The sequence below is a fragment of the Hetaerina americana genome, unplaced genomic scaffold, assembly GCF_022747635.1.
Source record: "Hetaerina americana unplaced genomic scaffold, ioHetAmer1.1.p SCAF_12, whole genome shotgun sequence".
NCBI classification, from domain to species: Eukaryota; Metazoa; Arthropoda; class Insecta; order Odonata; family Calopterygidae; genus Hetaerina; species Hetaerina americana.
Genome location: NW_027286292.1, coordinates 11,495,831 through 11,512,004, shown reverse-complemented (window position 1 = coordinate 11,512,004; position 16,174 = coordinate 11,495,831). Strand labels below are relative to the sequence as shown.

Here is a 16,174-nt window from a genome sequence, read left to right as displayed (position 1 = left end):
TCATATGAAAACATATAGCTAATCGCTCTTCCTTCGACAAAACCTGTGTTATGACCATATTGTTACGCCTGTCATTTTCTAAACACATAACTACATGATTCCTTATATCAGGAGGGTATTACATCCTCGGTCGCACTGACAAAATCCATCATATGAATAACGATGATTTTCATTAAAATGATATAGAATTAATAAACGCAGTATGTTTACCAAATGAAGTCCGTAACCATCAATGAAACAAAGCTTAATTTAAAAAAATAATTTCGTAGCTCTACCAGGCAAGCTCGACAGCTTTCTTGTCTGAAGTTCCGAGACTTGGGATCTCGTAACATAAGGTTGGGCTCCCATCTAAATCAGACCTGAACAGTTTTTCCCAGTGTCCATTTCTAGACAAACAAATCCCACTCCCCTTTCCCCTTGTTTCGGAGGACTAGATATCAACAGAGCGGACCTTCTGGAGTCCTTGGGTATTACGTTAACACCTGACCTGATATGCAGTACGAGTATACATGTATGATACATCTTCGGAGATTGATTAAAGAATACTAGTTTCTGTAATCGAAAAGTGTGGAAATTAACAAATTAAAACGCTAGATAAATAGGGAAAATAATACCAATATAGATTAAATCTTTTAGGGCACTCGAGAATAAAATAATACCGAATTGTCTCTTAAATTTCGTGGACTGATGACAAACGGTCTTCTTACTACTGCTGACTAGTTATACGTAACGGTCGCCCTCTGGTGATGTTTTTAGACTCCGGGGATACACCCATAGTCAATACGAAACACTAACGAAGCTATTCCACGAACCATTTAATAGTTTCCAGTTTATCTCCAAAATGTACGCCTCTCATTGATGGGTCCATGGAAATACATTAAATAAACATGAGTATAATTTAGTTATTTTTAATGTCCCATATACCTAGGCCTTTTTTATGGTACCCTTTCGGAGGAAAGATACATCCATATACACTATTTACAAACGGACCGTCAAAATAAATCCTTCAAGCGCTCTACAATTTGAAACGTTTTGAACGGAACTTAAAAACCTCCATGAAACCCTCAAAATTGATCTCATTGGATTTTATAATTACACATTCGATTTCATTAAGAGACAAAAGTTAACGCAACATAATATGTAGCTGAAAATAAAAAAAACGCTGAAATGAATGCCACTGAAGCATAATCGTGGGAGGAAGGAGTATTTGTTCCCTTTGCCATGACATCTATCGCATGTAAATATCATTTATTATTAGTTGATTAAGATTAATGCGTGTGTAATTGCAATAATTACAATTTTGCCACTGTTTTCTTTGTCATATACAAACATTAAATACTGAGGGGGAGGGTAGTAGCATTGGAACTTATTTTATGTCACTAAAAGGCACTTTGTCATCAGTACGAGAAATTGTGCCTTGACTTTATGAGGTACTCCTAAGAAACGGACCCATAAATATACGTATATTTGAAGAAACAAAACGAACTCAAATAAGTGATAACACGATTCTTTGCTGAAAACATGTCCACAAAGGAGGGAATGGCATCTTTGCCCAGCAAAAAACCCTAAAAATGAATATTTTTTAAAATACTGAGACCAGGTTAGTCTAACAAAGAACGCAGGAAGAGAAAAGGCAAATGTCGATTGAACAACAGGAGGGGGACCTACGGTTTTGCGAGGTGGGGCGGGAATGAGAGTGAGGTAGTCGGCGAGTGGGGGTGGAAGGAGTGCACGAGGAAGAAGGCGACTTGGAACACCGAGGAACGCCATTGGTATGCAAACACCTTGGAAAAGGGATATTGATTTATTGAACTGTGTCGTCAATTCGTTGGCGGCGCAGCGGAAACCACGGGCTGCCACCGCTACGAGGACCTCGGGCGAGGGCGGCGAATGTCACGGCACGGGGGCGCCGTGTGCCTCCTACCGAGCACGAATTTCCACGGCCGCCGAGCGACCTGGCCTGGACGAGGTAAAGCGGAAATGAGGTGTGAAAGAGGGGGGGTGAGCCTAATCAACCCGAATGTTGTTTTCGACACAGATGAGGAGGCTCAGCCTCCATGTCGACCCCGTCTGCACAATGCACCGAGGAGCTTAGAGGTAGCGCCCACCCTCAGTCCACGGAAGGTTTCCACAGGATCTCAAGGGCTGCTGATGGCGGTCGCGAGTGAGAGCCACTTATCATTAAACTGCTTTGCACCAAATGCCGCTTAAATCGAAATAAATGGTGGTGCCCATTGTAACATCTGCGATTATTAATAAATCTTTCATTATTCCTCGTGACTGGGAAAGTAACAATAATTGTTACTGCGAAAAGGAAGATCAATCAAATGCACTCCAGTAACTGGGATCGAGAAATAATTTAAAACAAAAACAGCATTGATTACACATGGAATTACACTTTTTTTTAAAATTTGTTGTCTCAGGCGTAACTTTGTGGAATTTGCATAACATATTGAAATGTAATGAAATAATTGACTTTGTAATTCCACACACTTTATTTAAAAACACACGACCCAGGTTTCGACGTTGAACGTCATCATCAGGTGGTCCTCATAGAAGCACGCTGGCTATATATACCTTCTGATCATAGGAGGGGGGGGTTGGTCAGAGAGGGAGGTCGGAGGGGTAAAAAAGGTTACAATGTAGCTGGGAAGAAAAGAGAATTACATTTTTGATTTAGAAGAGTGGTAGGTCTAGGAGTGGGGAGTGGGAGGGATACAAAATTTCGTTGGCAAGATCATCTTTCCAACGGACACATTTCAAAATTTCTAACTGCTCCAAAGCATCGAGCCTTTGACCTTTTTCTTCAAAATGAATAATTTTTGTCACAAAGTCACTTTTGTGATCACTTTCGATGAGGTGTTTTGCAAAGAGGGATGTTATGTTCTTATTTTTTACGCATGTTTGGTGTTCTTTAATCCTTTCTTTAAATTTCCGTCCTGTTTGTCCAATATACTTTGTGCTACAATCCGAGCACTTTAACTCATACACTCCACTCCTCTCGTTTTCGGGGACTTTGTCTTTAGTGTGAGAGATCAGGTTCTTAAGGCATGAACGACTGTAAAAGGCACATTTAATTTTTTCTTTAGGTAAACTTTTAATTACTTTTTGAGAAATAGTCCCAAGATATAGTATTCTCCGCCATTTGGCAGTGGGATCTTTTACATGTTCGGGGTTGTAAATGTGGCTTAAGGCTATTTTTGTAAGTTTATTCCGGTAAAGTTTATTTATTAGATCTTCTGAATACCCATTGTTTACTGCTAACGTTTTAATTACATTAAGTTCCTTATTTACATTGAATTTTGACATAGGGATAGCGGTCAAACGGTGGATCATTGCATGAAATGCCGAAAGCTTTTGGGTGAAGCAATGCCTTGAAGAGGAATTAATTAATTGGTCTGTATACATTTCTTTCCTAAAAATGGAATACTGTAACCCATCTTTGTCTTTAGAAATGGATAGGTCGAGGAAATTCAGGGAACCTTTTTCCTCTTTTTCACACGTGAATTGTACATTAGAATTGATAGAATTTAGATGTGCTAGAAACTGATCTAGTTGCCTATCAGAACCTGTCCACACACAGAAGACATCGTCTACATATCTTAACCAACAAAATACATTATTAATGAGAGGGTAGGCTGAGGAGAACAAAACTTTTTCAAAATTGTCCATATACATATCGGCCAGGAGTGGGGACAAGGGCGAGCCCATGGCTAAACCATTGGGTTGTTGGAAATAGGTACCATTAAAAATGAAATAATTTTGGGAAACACACGTCTTAAGTAATGCACAAAGTTCACTTATAACTGGAACTGGGATGGATTTCCGGATGAGGATGTCTTCGGCAAGGTTCACCGCTTCCATGGGTGGCACGTTGGTGAAAAGGTTGCGTACATCAAAGGAAACAAGCATGCACTTTTTCGGGATGACCTTTTTCATAAGTTTGTTCACAAGGTCCAAGGAATTCACTACACCATATTCCGTGGAAAATTTGGAAACCTCCCTGAAGAGTACATTAAGCCTTTTCGCTAGTATGTGGTTGGGAGCTGACATATTTGATACTACAGGCCTGATCGGAATCCCATTTTTATGAACTTTAGGTAGCCCGAAAAACCGTGGTGCTGAGGGATTCATTTGCACTAGTTTCAACATTTCACAACTTTTGAATAACGTGTTACAAGATTTAATCACTTTCTTAATTTCTTGTTGAAACTTGGGGGTTGGGTCTGAACGAAGTACTTCAATGTTATTGTCCCTGATGAAGTCTTCGCATTTCGTGATGTAGGTATTTCGTTCTAATACAACCACTGCGCTGCCTTTGTCTGCTTTCTGGATGATCAAATTTTTCTCTGTCACTGAATGTTTACATTTTGAACACAGTTGAAAGTGCAGCACGAGGAAAATGACTGGTGTATTTAATCAATAGGGACGCGGCGTATGCTTACAGAGTATATTTTAATCTCCCTTAACGAAAACAGAAGTGAGCATCTACGTTAAATTTTTTCTCATGGTTGAATTTTGAAGTTTAAATATTTCTGATGGTACTTTTTAAATTTGGGATTCTAAGCAAATTTTAGCAATTTCATTAATCACTATGTACATAGGTAGTCGAACGTCTATACTAAAGCAGCGGAGGCAAGTCCGTGCGTCGCAAGGACATGGTTCATAACAGAGCATATGGAGCACATTTAACCTTCAGAGTGAAGAGAGAAGGGAGGGGGAGGGGGAATAGAAATTCTCATTTGATATTTGGGACATTATTTATGTTCGGTAATTGGATGGTGATCAAGCCAGTGATATATTTTACTCGAAGGGCCAGTTTCACGGCGGATACACATTTCGGTGCCATACTGCACTCATTTTATACAGTTGGACTGAAAGTTGGGAGGGTGATAAAAACATGAAATTCCAAAGGACGGTTTAGGCTAAGCCATACATGACAATGGAAGACAGCTAACTGACAAGTCCGTCATCACGTGAATTGGCACACATTTGTGGTCATGTCTGATGAACTTTCAAGCGTCGAAAATTCAAAAACACAAAAGACGCCGTTTGATTTGTCACTGTTCACGAGAGTCGCTAAAATCGGCAACCGTCATTCAACAGTTATAACCAAACTGAGCGTCACAATAATTGTGTAACGCAACGTCAAGCCAAAATGTGCTGTTTTCGGACTAATGATCAATAAATAACGGACATTTCGAGAAACCAACTTAAGAGCGGAAGCAAATAAATCCTATTTCATTTATAATACAGTAGCTTTCGAGCGTAAATGAAATATATGGATCATTTTGGGACTCAACATTTTCTCGCGTTGCGATGGACGTCCTCAGGTGGTGAGGCAATTATTGGCGTCTTATCACTTCACTTTTCAGTTCTAAGTCCTCGAGTTAGCCTATATTTTGTTATTGAATTCCGATACTTCGATGTTTAGCAGGATAGATTGATACAAAATGAGTGTTTCTTGTCCTCATTTATCAAAAAATTAAAATTTTTGAACAACCGGGGCGTTCAGTTCTTAATTTCACTCCTCAACAACTACAAGGATGGTATTTCTCATTAATGGACCAAGTTCACAAAGACTTACATTTCGCATTTCTTCTTTGAAGATTTTTTTATGGCTTAGACACATGTACATTCAAACGAAGGTTCCACCAATCATATCTTTAGGGTGACTTACACCGGAAGTATGAATAATATTAAAAAATGCTCCATGGCGGAGGACCTCCGCAAACCGATGGGATTTCTCAGACGTACCAGCAGCCAAGGTGGTTTCTCAAGGAAAACGTAATCCAGCAGTTACATAATTTCATCATAAGGCCGCATATGAGGAGGGATTCGAATCTTCGGATCGGCAGAGACTAACGAAAAAACCAATTGTCCCGCTATTATATCCAAGGGATCATGGCGTGCTCCAGAATGACCAATGAATAGGAGTAGTTACTATCCATCTCGCAGCAATGTGATTCAACTCTTTGATGATTTGGCGAAAAGGGAAGATGTCACACCACCAGGAATCGCAAATAATGATTCACCTGAGTGAAGACCAACGATGGAGATATGGGGAAATTATATAATTTTTACATTTAATTTTTTTAACCATTGAAATAATTCAAAAATATACGTAGACCCGTTAAGAAGCCGTGTATATGGAATTTAAGTACAATAATAAAATAATACTTCGAGCACTTTATAGATGATTGCGTACAAGAAGAATTTTTGAAAAACGCCTCATAAATGAGACTCGTAAAAGCGATTTTATATGGCATATTATGCATGCATATGCATAGAAACAAACCAGAACTAAAGTAAGTTTTACCAAAGAATTCTCGACCTCGAAGTATCTTTTTTACGAACACCCATATATCTGTACCTCTGCCAATAAATACAAGTACATCGCTTTTCGCAGTTCCATGGAAGAAGTTGTATCTCATCCACTTCCTCTTCCCACCTAATCGACGAAGTGTACCCTAGTGACAAAAGTTCCATACATACACGTACTTCATATGGAAGTGGTAGGAAAGAGCCGAAACTCGGGCTACTTTCATATTATTTCTTTGAAGTAATTCGAGTAATACATTTTGTAACATGAAGCCTAACCAAGTTAATAAAGATTAATATTTATTCAGAGACAGAATTGGAGAACCGCAGAAAGGTAAAGAAAAATGTACGTAAAATTATATTTAAAACACCTCTGTGCAGAGCGACGAAAAGATTAGATATGATCACAAAATGAACCAGTTTTATGCCCGTCAACTTGTGATAAATGGTGCGGCTAGTTTCATGAATGAAACCCTGGACCCTAATCCTCTATCAACAGGACACGCGAAAAACTGTTTATAGTAGAATTTATATTATTATACTTATTTATATAACAGGTAATTAAACTTAAATGCGGCGACATTGAAGCCTACAGTAGTACAACAAGTCCATTAAACGGGCAGTACAGCTTGAAGAAAGTTACATAGCATGTATTTCATTTAACATTTATATGGACCATGAATATTGTATATCAACGTCATAAATCCTCCTAAGAGCCTTAAAACAATATATTTACACAATGCAAGCTCTTATATGAAAGTCGCTAACCTTTTAGAAAATATGATGTTCGTGGTTTAAGTATTAGCAATATAGCGATTAAACAGTTTAAACTCCCAATTTCAATCCTCAAATCCGCGCTTGCGAAAATTTTAAATAATTATGTTCCGCAAATGGCAGTTTTATTTTCACACGCCTTATCCTATTGGTTTGATCCATCATATTTGTCATGCGTAAATTCAAATGTGAGAAAAACATGGGTTTGGACTGATACAAGGAAAAGGCGTACACAAACACTTCCACGTTGTTTCCACAAAGAAAATAATTTCAAAGTGATCAAATCTCCTAAACCTCCGGTATATATTACCATATTACCAATTAATCAAATAAATGGACCATCTTAAGGTTATAATGAATAAATTATGTTATCTACGACAATTATTTCAATAAAATAAATGAAGTGCAAGGAATTAATTCCTGAAGGCGAAGATGTGTGGGCGATAATGAGTCAAGCAAGCGATCTTATATAATCAATTTATAAAATTTTATCAAGCTATTCTTAAAACATTATCCAGGTTTCAAGTTATTTTAAACCACAATCGCATATGGTACTAGTAAGCAATTCACAACGGGTGGCAAGTGATGCTGTGATCAATATTAAAAATCTCCTAGACTTATAATCTTCTTCAGTATTAGAATGTTATGAAAAGTAAGTGGACATTTCTTTGTTCTAATTTCTATTTCAATTGTTAGAGGGGAACCTTAAGATTTTGAAGGAAATATTGCCCATGAAAATCGCAAAGCGGAGGAAAACGATGACTCACTGGGTGATTTGTCAGTAGAACGAAAAAATTGTCATTTCGTGACCTGCAAGTGCTCATCAACCGGTACACCAGTCACCCATAACTGCTTCACAAAAAAGTTTTCCTTAATTTTTCCGATCATAAAAATTATAGTGGCAACGCTCTTTCAAAGTTGAATAGATATTTATGAACGGCAAATAATAACGCAAAAAATGTTCTCATCAATGTTCAGTAGATCATACAAATAAATATGGTCCACGGTCTATCAAAGTTTGAGAAATCTGCATAAGGTAGTTTCGGGCCACATGTAGGGGAATTGAAATAGTATTGAATTACAGTTAACAATATAATTGCAGAATACAATTACTACAGTTAAGTGACATTGTACTTCAATGAACTGTGTACTTTTATTTATGTAAAAGCGTTCGTTTACTAAAAATGATGCAGTAATTCGAAATCAATAGAGAATAAAAATCTTGTTAATGAAACATAAGCCTATATTCAGAACAAAAAAACTGCACCATGAACGATGAAAATCTTTGTCGTTTGCAATAATATTTTTATGATTCACAAAGGTAAAATGGATGCTCAGGCAAAATACGATAAAAGCAGTTTATACAGCACAGGCAGATTTCAACCAACTGCTAACCTGCTTTTCAACGGTTGAAGCGATAAATTTGGTATATTTGCTTTGCAGCTCTCTCGAAATATACCTGTATTCTGGTAAAACTACCGTAGCATTTGCCGATCAGTATTTAAGCAATTGTTGAGTAAACGAAATATTAAGCTTGACTGACTTATAAAACAAATGTTAGTGAAACACGACGTTGATAACCTCGAGTGAAGCCAAAAAAACTATTTACTCATAGTAACCTGATTATTCAAGGTTGTCTATTTGGATCAACAAACGTACTTTATATTGAATCACACATCGTTTCAAAAGGCTGTTCTCATTTCAAAATAGAGACTTTTTTAATATACAACGTATACAAGATCTTGATATTTATTGTTGCATGTGTGCTTTTTATATTCTAATCATATAGGCAATCAATTAATGTTGTGGCAGAAATCATTCCCATTTTTAGAGAAAAAATGTAGCACCGTACCCATATGTATACATTTAGGCTTCAGAAGCGAGATATATACTTAAATATGTGACACTTTATTTCCGAATCACTGATTCCAACCACCACGACTTATGGAATAATGTTTTTTCAGATTACGAGATTATTCACTCGCTGTCCTTATGAAGGTTCCATTGCCATCCAGAGAATAACAGCGATATTGAGACCTTTTATTTCGCAATGATAGAATATATGACTCTAGTTCTTGAATAAACTGGAATCATATCCTACCACGGATAACAAACAAGGATAGAATGTTCACTCTCCTCAATCACCCCTCATCTGTGCCAGGTCGGGTCGTTTCCAGGAGACGACATTTTCTGACGGAGAAGGCTACACGTCATTGACATTACCACTACGATTACGACCATACTACGATTGACATTGAAACAAACGACTTCTCCTAATTAGCTCCTAAGGCTCACCTAAAGTTGAGGAAAAATTATCACTTTGAACGATGATTTTATATTTGTTTATTAAGATAATATAACATCACCACTAGGAATAACACACTCTTCTACTTTTGATGTGCCATGGATATCCAGTCAGGGTATTTGGTCGCGATTGGTGCCTTTGTTCTCTCAAAAGGCGGATTGCCCTTAAGTCACAGAATGATAGAATGACGCAGTTGCGGATACTTGAGAGTAAAAGCTGAAGAAAGTCCTTCTATCATAATCATAACCATTTCCTTCTAAAAGCCCTGATTTACATCACGGTCTTTAATCAGGTACTTAGCAAAATCGTACTATTTTTGTGGGTAAACTAAAATTGTTGAGAACTCCTCAATTCTACAGCATGAATGAATTTTTTCAACATGACTCATCAGGTCAAAATTTATATGAATGTTATGTTTAAATTTGAAACAAAGTATGAAACGCTTAACTATGCATGCATGCCCAATATTTTCTTGACGTATGCATGGATGAGGCGCTTCTCCAGACTATTTCTACCAGAGTTTAATACGCAAAATATTGATGAGAAGGAGAAACACACGACAGAATAATACCAATTATTTTTATATTAATGCGCAGGAATTTATACACGCATTATGAATTTGTTCATTATCTGACTTGACTTGATGCAAGAGTCAAAACTGCGCCAGGTTTTTGAAAGCGCACTGGGACACCATACGACGGAGGTTGGTAAAACACATAAGCTGTAGTGTCAATAACTTTGGCTGAAATCTGAAACCAGTGACAGCAAGCATTGATGAATCTCTCTGGGAATCATATCAACACACATTCGCTACCTCAAATTCCGATGCAATGTTGATGATTATCGGTCATAAGGGGCTTTTGGTAAATGAAAATTATTTATTCTATCATTTTAAAAGTTATATATATGGTCTAAGACTTAACAATACAAATTCTCATATGAAAATAATTATCGCACAGTGTGGGTGCATTAAAATTCAATAACAAAATATTGGAATGCATCTACGTCTGATTGGGCAGGGTTCAGACCGTTGCGCCACTACTCGGTACCCACAATCTGGTGCGCCATAAAACATCGTGGAAGAGGTTGCTTGAATTATTTCACCAGACAAAAGAAATAATGCCAGAGAACTCCATGAATCCCGACTTAGCTGAATATTACATGATTTAGTATCCGCACCGAGTCAACAGCGTGAGAGGAGCACCAAGCTTGTGATGACATGGCGCCGCTGAGAGCACGACTCTGATCACGCAGGGCGAGCGACCCCTGGCCACATTGACTGCCGTCACACCAAAAGGGCATCCAAGAATCGATTCTCACTCGCATTTAATACAAAACACAAATCTGAGAGAATGTATATAGAGGGCAACGTTTTCGGGCTTCAATTGTCGACGAAAGTTGTAGCACCTGCACGACTTATGGCGTCCAAAGATTGACTGCCCATTACAATTTGTCGAACACATTCGGTAGTTTTGTTATGTAATTTCTTAGTATTGTAATCTGATGCTTATCTGCAATTTTGTGGAAGTCAATTTTGAATTTCGCCTGTAACTATTATATCCATTAAATGGCAAACAACTGTGGTCTTTTAGATGAATAACTATAAAAAAGAATAATCATTAAAGATGGTGTATATCTTACTTGAGTCATCTTGATTGGTACTCGTATACATCGTACAGCACCCATAACCATTCATTGACATAAAACAGTCACGTGTAAGTTTTACTGTTCTGCGAAAAATTAAAACTGTAATTGAATTTAGAAAAACATAAATTGAATTAGATTCTGTACCATCAAAACACCACGCACCGCTTGATTCCTAGACACAGTCCAAATAATGTAATGAGACCAGCACTAAATTCTCGGAAATTAATGTTTACAGAACCCATGCGAGAATGTTTACACTATTTTTTTATAGCTTCCCCGTTTCGTAAAGGTCCTTAACAAAATAATTTGCCTCTAATTAAGATCTTATTCACTGAAGGGGAGAGGATAAATATCACGAACTTCCAGAGATACCGTATTATTATTTCTTCCGTGAAAACACGGCCAACGCAATAGATTCCGTGAAATTGATTATCGACCGCTGCGAACTCTCAGAGCGAGCCGCCCACCACTTCTCTCTCCTGCGAGATAACACTGCTTTAACAACGTCTTCAACTGCTTTTCTTAAGAAGTCGACTACTTTTCAAACGAATGCGGATTCTTACGTCGCTATTACCCATTCCACATAGTGACAGACTAAGTTGCTGAGGCATCAATGAAAATAACAAGAAGCTCATACAATTGAATGTTTTCAAAATTTACAGGAAACATTTCGATTTTCTTGGCAAAAATCAAATGCAATAATGCGTTTCTAGAAGTTACGAAGGATTCCGTGCCAACAGATCGGCAAAAAGTAGAATCCGAAATACGTAGTTTTCACATAGAATATGACAAACAACAGAACTTAAATTATCTTAGATTATTTTTTTATTTAGTTGTGCCTGGCTCGAATTGACAAGAGAATATAAAAAAAAACATTACTAATCCTGCAAAACTGATTCCAAATGCATGAAATTGTAAAACCGGAGGAAATTACTGAAACTTAAGCCAGTTTTCATGGAAATCAGGTGGCTTTTCGAGATGAGGGACTAATTCGAATAACATTGGCGCAGGAAATAAACAATAAGGACATTTTCATAAAAAATATCTGAGGCGTAATAAATAATTTTCACGAGATCTTTCACGCACAGCCCTTAGTATCAGATTCGAGCACCTCTTAGCAGCTGAGATTTACACTATCATCAAAGGACACTTGATTCCAGAGGGCCCTTCTAGCTTTTCGGGGATACTTCGCTAATCATCAAACGTCATACGCTGCCTATGGCGCAGAACTGCGACTATTCGCGCGATGTCACGATGCTGCCGTGGCTATGACCTCCCCCATTTTAGATGCGACCTTTGCCAAACACTCGCAATCATGGATGGCATATTATTCCTACTGAGAAACACACAATGGAGCCCAGCGGAGTGTTAAACGGACACATCGGTCACCGAGAGGAAATATTCCTGGATCTTCTATGGCTGTCCACGACGCAAGCGCCACGAAAGAAAGAGGCGCCGCAAATGTTTATGTAATGCATAAATATCTGTTGAGAACACAATGTCAAAAATGCGATCAATGATTTAATAAAAGCAGAGAACATGAAGAAGAAATAATGATGCTGCCGAGAAGAGGCCACCAAAACACAAGCATTGGGCATGAGAATCCGACAAGTCACGACGGCGGAGAGAGGGGTGTCCATCTGCCACCGCATCCCTCCTCCGCTTTGAGAGCGAGCGACCAGCTGTTGGAGAGGCAGTGAGTAAGTGGCCAAGAAGTGAGAACTAAGGAAGGCCAGTGAGTCAACTCGCGTGACGAGCTCCCCCACAGCGCTCAGGAATTTCCAGCAATGAAAAATGAGAGGCGAAGAATACATATGTCGCCCGCATCGACCGCAGTGGTCCGCTGAGATCACTTCTTTTTCCTCCGCTTCCCGTCAATCGAAGTGAAACCCAATGAAGTGTATGTACATGTAAATGTACACGTAAATGTACACGACTGTAGTTTCGGCACCTAAGTCGTGATTTTTGCGCTAAGGACAGGGCTAGAACCTGGAGGGAAGACGAGGTAGCCAGGGTCTTTTAATGTCTACGCAGCTAAAAATATTGATCCCGGAGTCCTTACAAAAACGGTGACAACACCTCGTGAGCCCCTTACGGGGTAGTGTGAGGCGTTTTTTATCGGAAGGAAACTCAAAAAATGCCACGTCCCATGAGACATTAAGAACTCGGCGATCGATGAATAAACACTCGGCCTCCGTGTGCTGGCCTGTGGGGGCGCCATCACCCAGTCATCGGTCACGATTGTGCCGAGGGGCGGGGGCAGGGGATCGTCGTGAGAGGACAACGGAAAATACTTACTCGTCGTGTTTCCTCCCATCTCGATGATGCACTTGCACTCCCTCGACACCTCCCGGTTGTTGAAGGGACGCACCCGCACGGCCACCTTCACGGACGACATGGCTGCGGCAGTGTCGAACAGCGGCTCCTGGAAGCATCAAAGCGGCCGTGCACCAAGGCAGCAGGCACGCGAGACGACCCGTTAGTGATGCATCTCGCAAAGGTCACCCGTCTCTCCCTTCAACCCTTCCCACCATCCCTCCCCCTCTCCTTCCCTCCCTCCCTCCCATGCACTCCAAACCTTCCCCTCAAGGCCCACCCCTTTCCTAACCCCCCACCCGATCCCTCTCGGCCTCAACTACGCCCACGGCCACCTCCCCCTCCTGCAGCCGGGGAGGGACGGCGGTGGAAGGGGCTGAGGGGGCGGATGGGGGTGAAGGGGAGAGGGAGGCCGAGTGAGAGCCCAGCATCAAGCGATGAGGACCTGCCTCCCTCTCCTCACGGCCAGAGCTACAAACGCATGGATGGTATACACACGCACCCAACCACCCGACCCTTGCCCCTCAAACCCTCACAGTGGCGGGGGGTTAAGACACGAGGCGCCGAAGGTGGTGGCGCCTCGCGTCCCCTTCCCCTCTAATCGCCATTCTCATTTTTTCTCTCCGGCCCGACCGCATGACGCCCAACCGCGGACGTCACCTCCGATCGGTGGCCCCCCGCCCGTACGTAGTCTATGCCCCGTCAGAAATCAACAATTCCCACCCGGGGCCATCCGACCCTATAGAATGTGCACGCTGATGGCACTACTTCGACCGGGGGCGAGATCCCTCGTGCATGCGTGCATGTGACCCGGGGCCTCGGTAGGAGGGGGAGGGCTGGATCAAAATTAAATACGGCCGTTTGGGAGACAAAAGGTGCGCTCAAGTCGATGCGGGGGGTGCGGCAGGGGTTAGGGGAGGTGGTTCGAATGGGGGAGAGGGAAGAGGTGGTGACCACGGCGACGGCGCCAAGAGGTCTGTGGCGCGATGGCATGTTTTAAATCCACGGTCGGCGGGGGTAGGGCGGGAGAAGAGGCATTGGTAGTGGTGTATGGGGTCAATCAATCCGACAACTGATTCCTTTCGTCGGGTGAATTAAAGAGAGGGGCTTGGGGCGTAGGTGTTTTGGATAGCTACCGGGGGGTGGAAGGAGGGTGAGAATAGTGTGCGGGGTAAGTGTGGGGGCGCTCATTCGGGGGAGTGCTGTTATCCCCTTCTCCGGGGGCACACAAGAGGCTGCCTTCCGTCCCCCGAAACCCCTGACTGTCGGGTGGTTCGGAACCCCGCCTGCGGAATCAATGCAAAGATTCCTGCGATTAAGATGTCCGATACCGAACATCAAAGAGCATCCCCTCACCTCTCAGCCCCGCAGAGCGTACAGCCCTCCGGGACACGAACCACGTCCTCTCCCGCGCGCTGCGCACACGCTCGAAGAGATTGGAAAGGGTAGAAACCGCAGCCGTCCACCGCCGCAGCCTCGGGGGGGCGGGTTGCGGCGGCGGACGTAGAGCGTGATGGAGGGGGGCGAGAATGGTGGGGGGGGCACGGGACTCGGTGGGGTCATGTTCCGCGGGCGGGATGTGGGCGGACGGGGCCGTTGTACCGGGGGAACGGCTCGCGGGAGAAGGATTTGATGAGGTGAGCGGTTAGGACCAGAGGAGATGGTGTCAAGGAGGGATCCTGTCCACCGTGTGTCGCGGGGGCAGTTGGGGCGAGCGGAGAAGGGGTCGCAGGGTCACGACAACGAGCACACATATATACACACACACACACAGACACCCCGGAATGGATGAAAAAATTCAAAATGGCGCTCACCTCAGGAAACGCGAGTTATGAGAGTGAGTCGAAAGCGACGCTCAAGGAGGTACGAGGCGGAGGTCCTCTGTCCAAGCGGTGGGCTGCACTTGGTCACCGTCCACCGGAGATTCGTCTGCGCGCTCTCTATCTCTTTCTCTCTCTAGCCCCAGAGGACCGTTGCCCTCCTTCGGTGTAACGTGAAGGGTGGTGGGGTAATATGGAGACCACGAGAGGGGAGGAAGCGGCACCCAGGCGGGTCGCGGAGACGGGTATCAGTGGGGCGAAGACCGCGCGGAGCGAGGGGGAGGGCCACCGCTGGTGCCCATGGTGACGTGGTGCCTCGCCCGAACACCAGAAGAAACGATCCCTTCCAGGAATGAACGCGGACTGGTCGCCGTCGGCTAAGTGGTGCGTGCGCTGTGGAGCGCGGGGCGCAGTGGGACGGGAGAGGAGGGCGACTGCTCCTCGGGTGCCGGGTCCGCGCTCGATAGATCCCACTGACGAGGCGACGCCGGAGACTCTGCGGCGGAGGGAGCGCACGCCGAGTCGGGCCGGGGGGGAGGGGTGTGTGATGGGGGCGGAGAGAGGGAGAGGGTGGGGGTCGGGGGGTCGCAGTGACGTCATGGGTTGCGCAGGCGTCGGAGGTCTTCCCCTTTGCACCCTCCGCCCCTCTCCCACCCGAAATCGAGGATAAACCCACCCAGCCACCCCTTATGAGAGCCTTACGTTGGCTCCTCCTCCCTCTTTAGTCCCCAAACCCAACACCCCCCCTCATTCCAATTATTACCAAACTTCCATCCCCGGACGCAGGCATCGCAGTTTAAAAATGGGACAAAAATATCTAAGCAAAAATGGATTTGGGATGCAAATGGACGGTGCTGCATCATTCCAGACGTGAGACAAATGAAAGGTAGCGGTGATCTAAAAATTTTTCCCCTTCAAAATAGAGCTCTTTACGTGGAAATCGTTTGACGGCACACTTATGCGGCAATTTTTAAATGGTTTCCAATAAGGT

The 16,174-nt window shown here is 42.6% G+C and overlaps 1 protein-coding gene across 10 annotated transcripts in view; it reads right to left on the bottom strand.

Moving 5' to 3' along the window:
• Window positions 1–15,664, bottom strand: part of unc-104 (kinesin family member unc-104) — a 152,485-nt gene extending 136,821 nt beyond the window's left edge. For all 10 annotated transcript variants that reach the window (XM_071582675.1, XM_071582676.1, XM_071582682.1 and 7 more), the window contains exons 1-2: window positions 15,178–15,664; window positions 13,346–13,472 (exon numbers count right to left, since the gene is read on the bottom strand). In XM_071582675.1, coding sequence (XP_071438776.1) covers window positions 13,346–13,445 — 100 coding nt within the window. In that variant the 5' untranslated portion in view covers window positions 13,446–13,472; window positions 15,178–15,664. The remainder of the gene's footprint in view (window positions 1–13,345; window positions 13,473–15,177) is intronic.
• Between the last annotated feature and the right edge of the window lie 510 nt (window positions 15,665–16,174).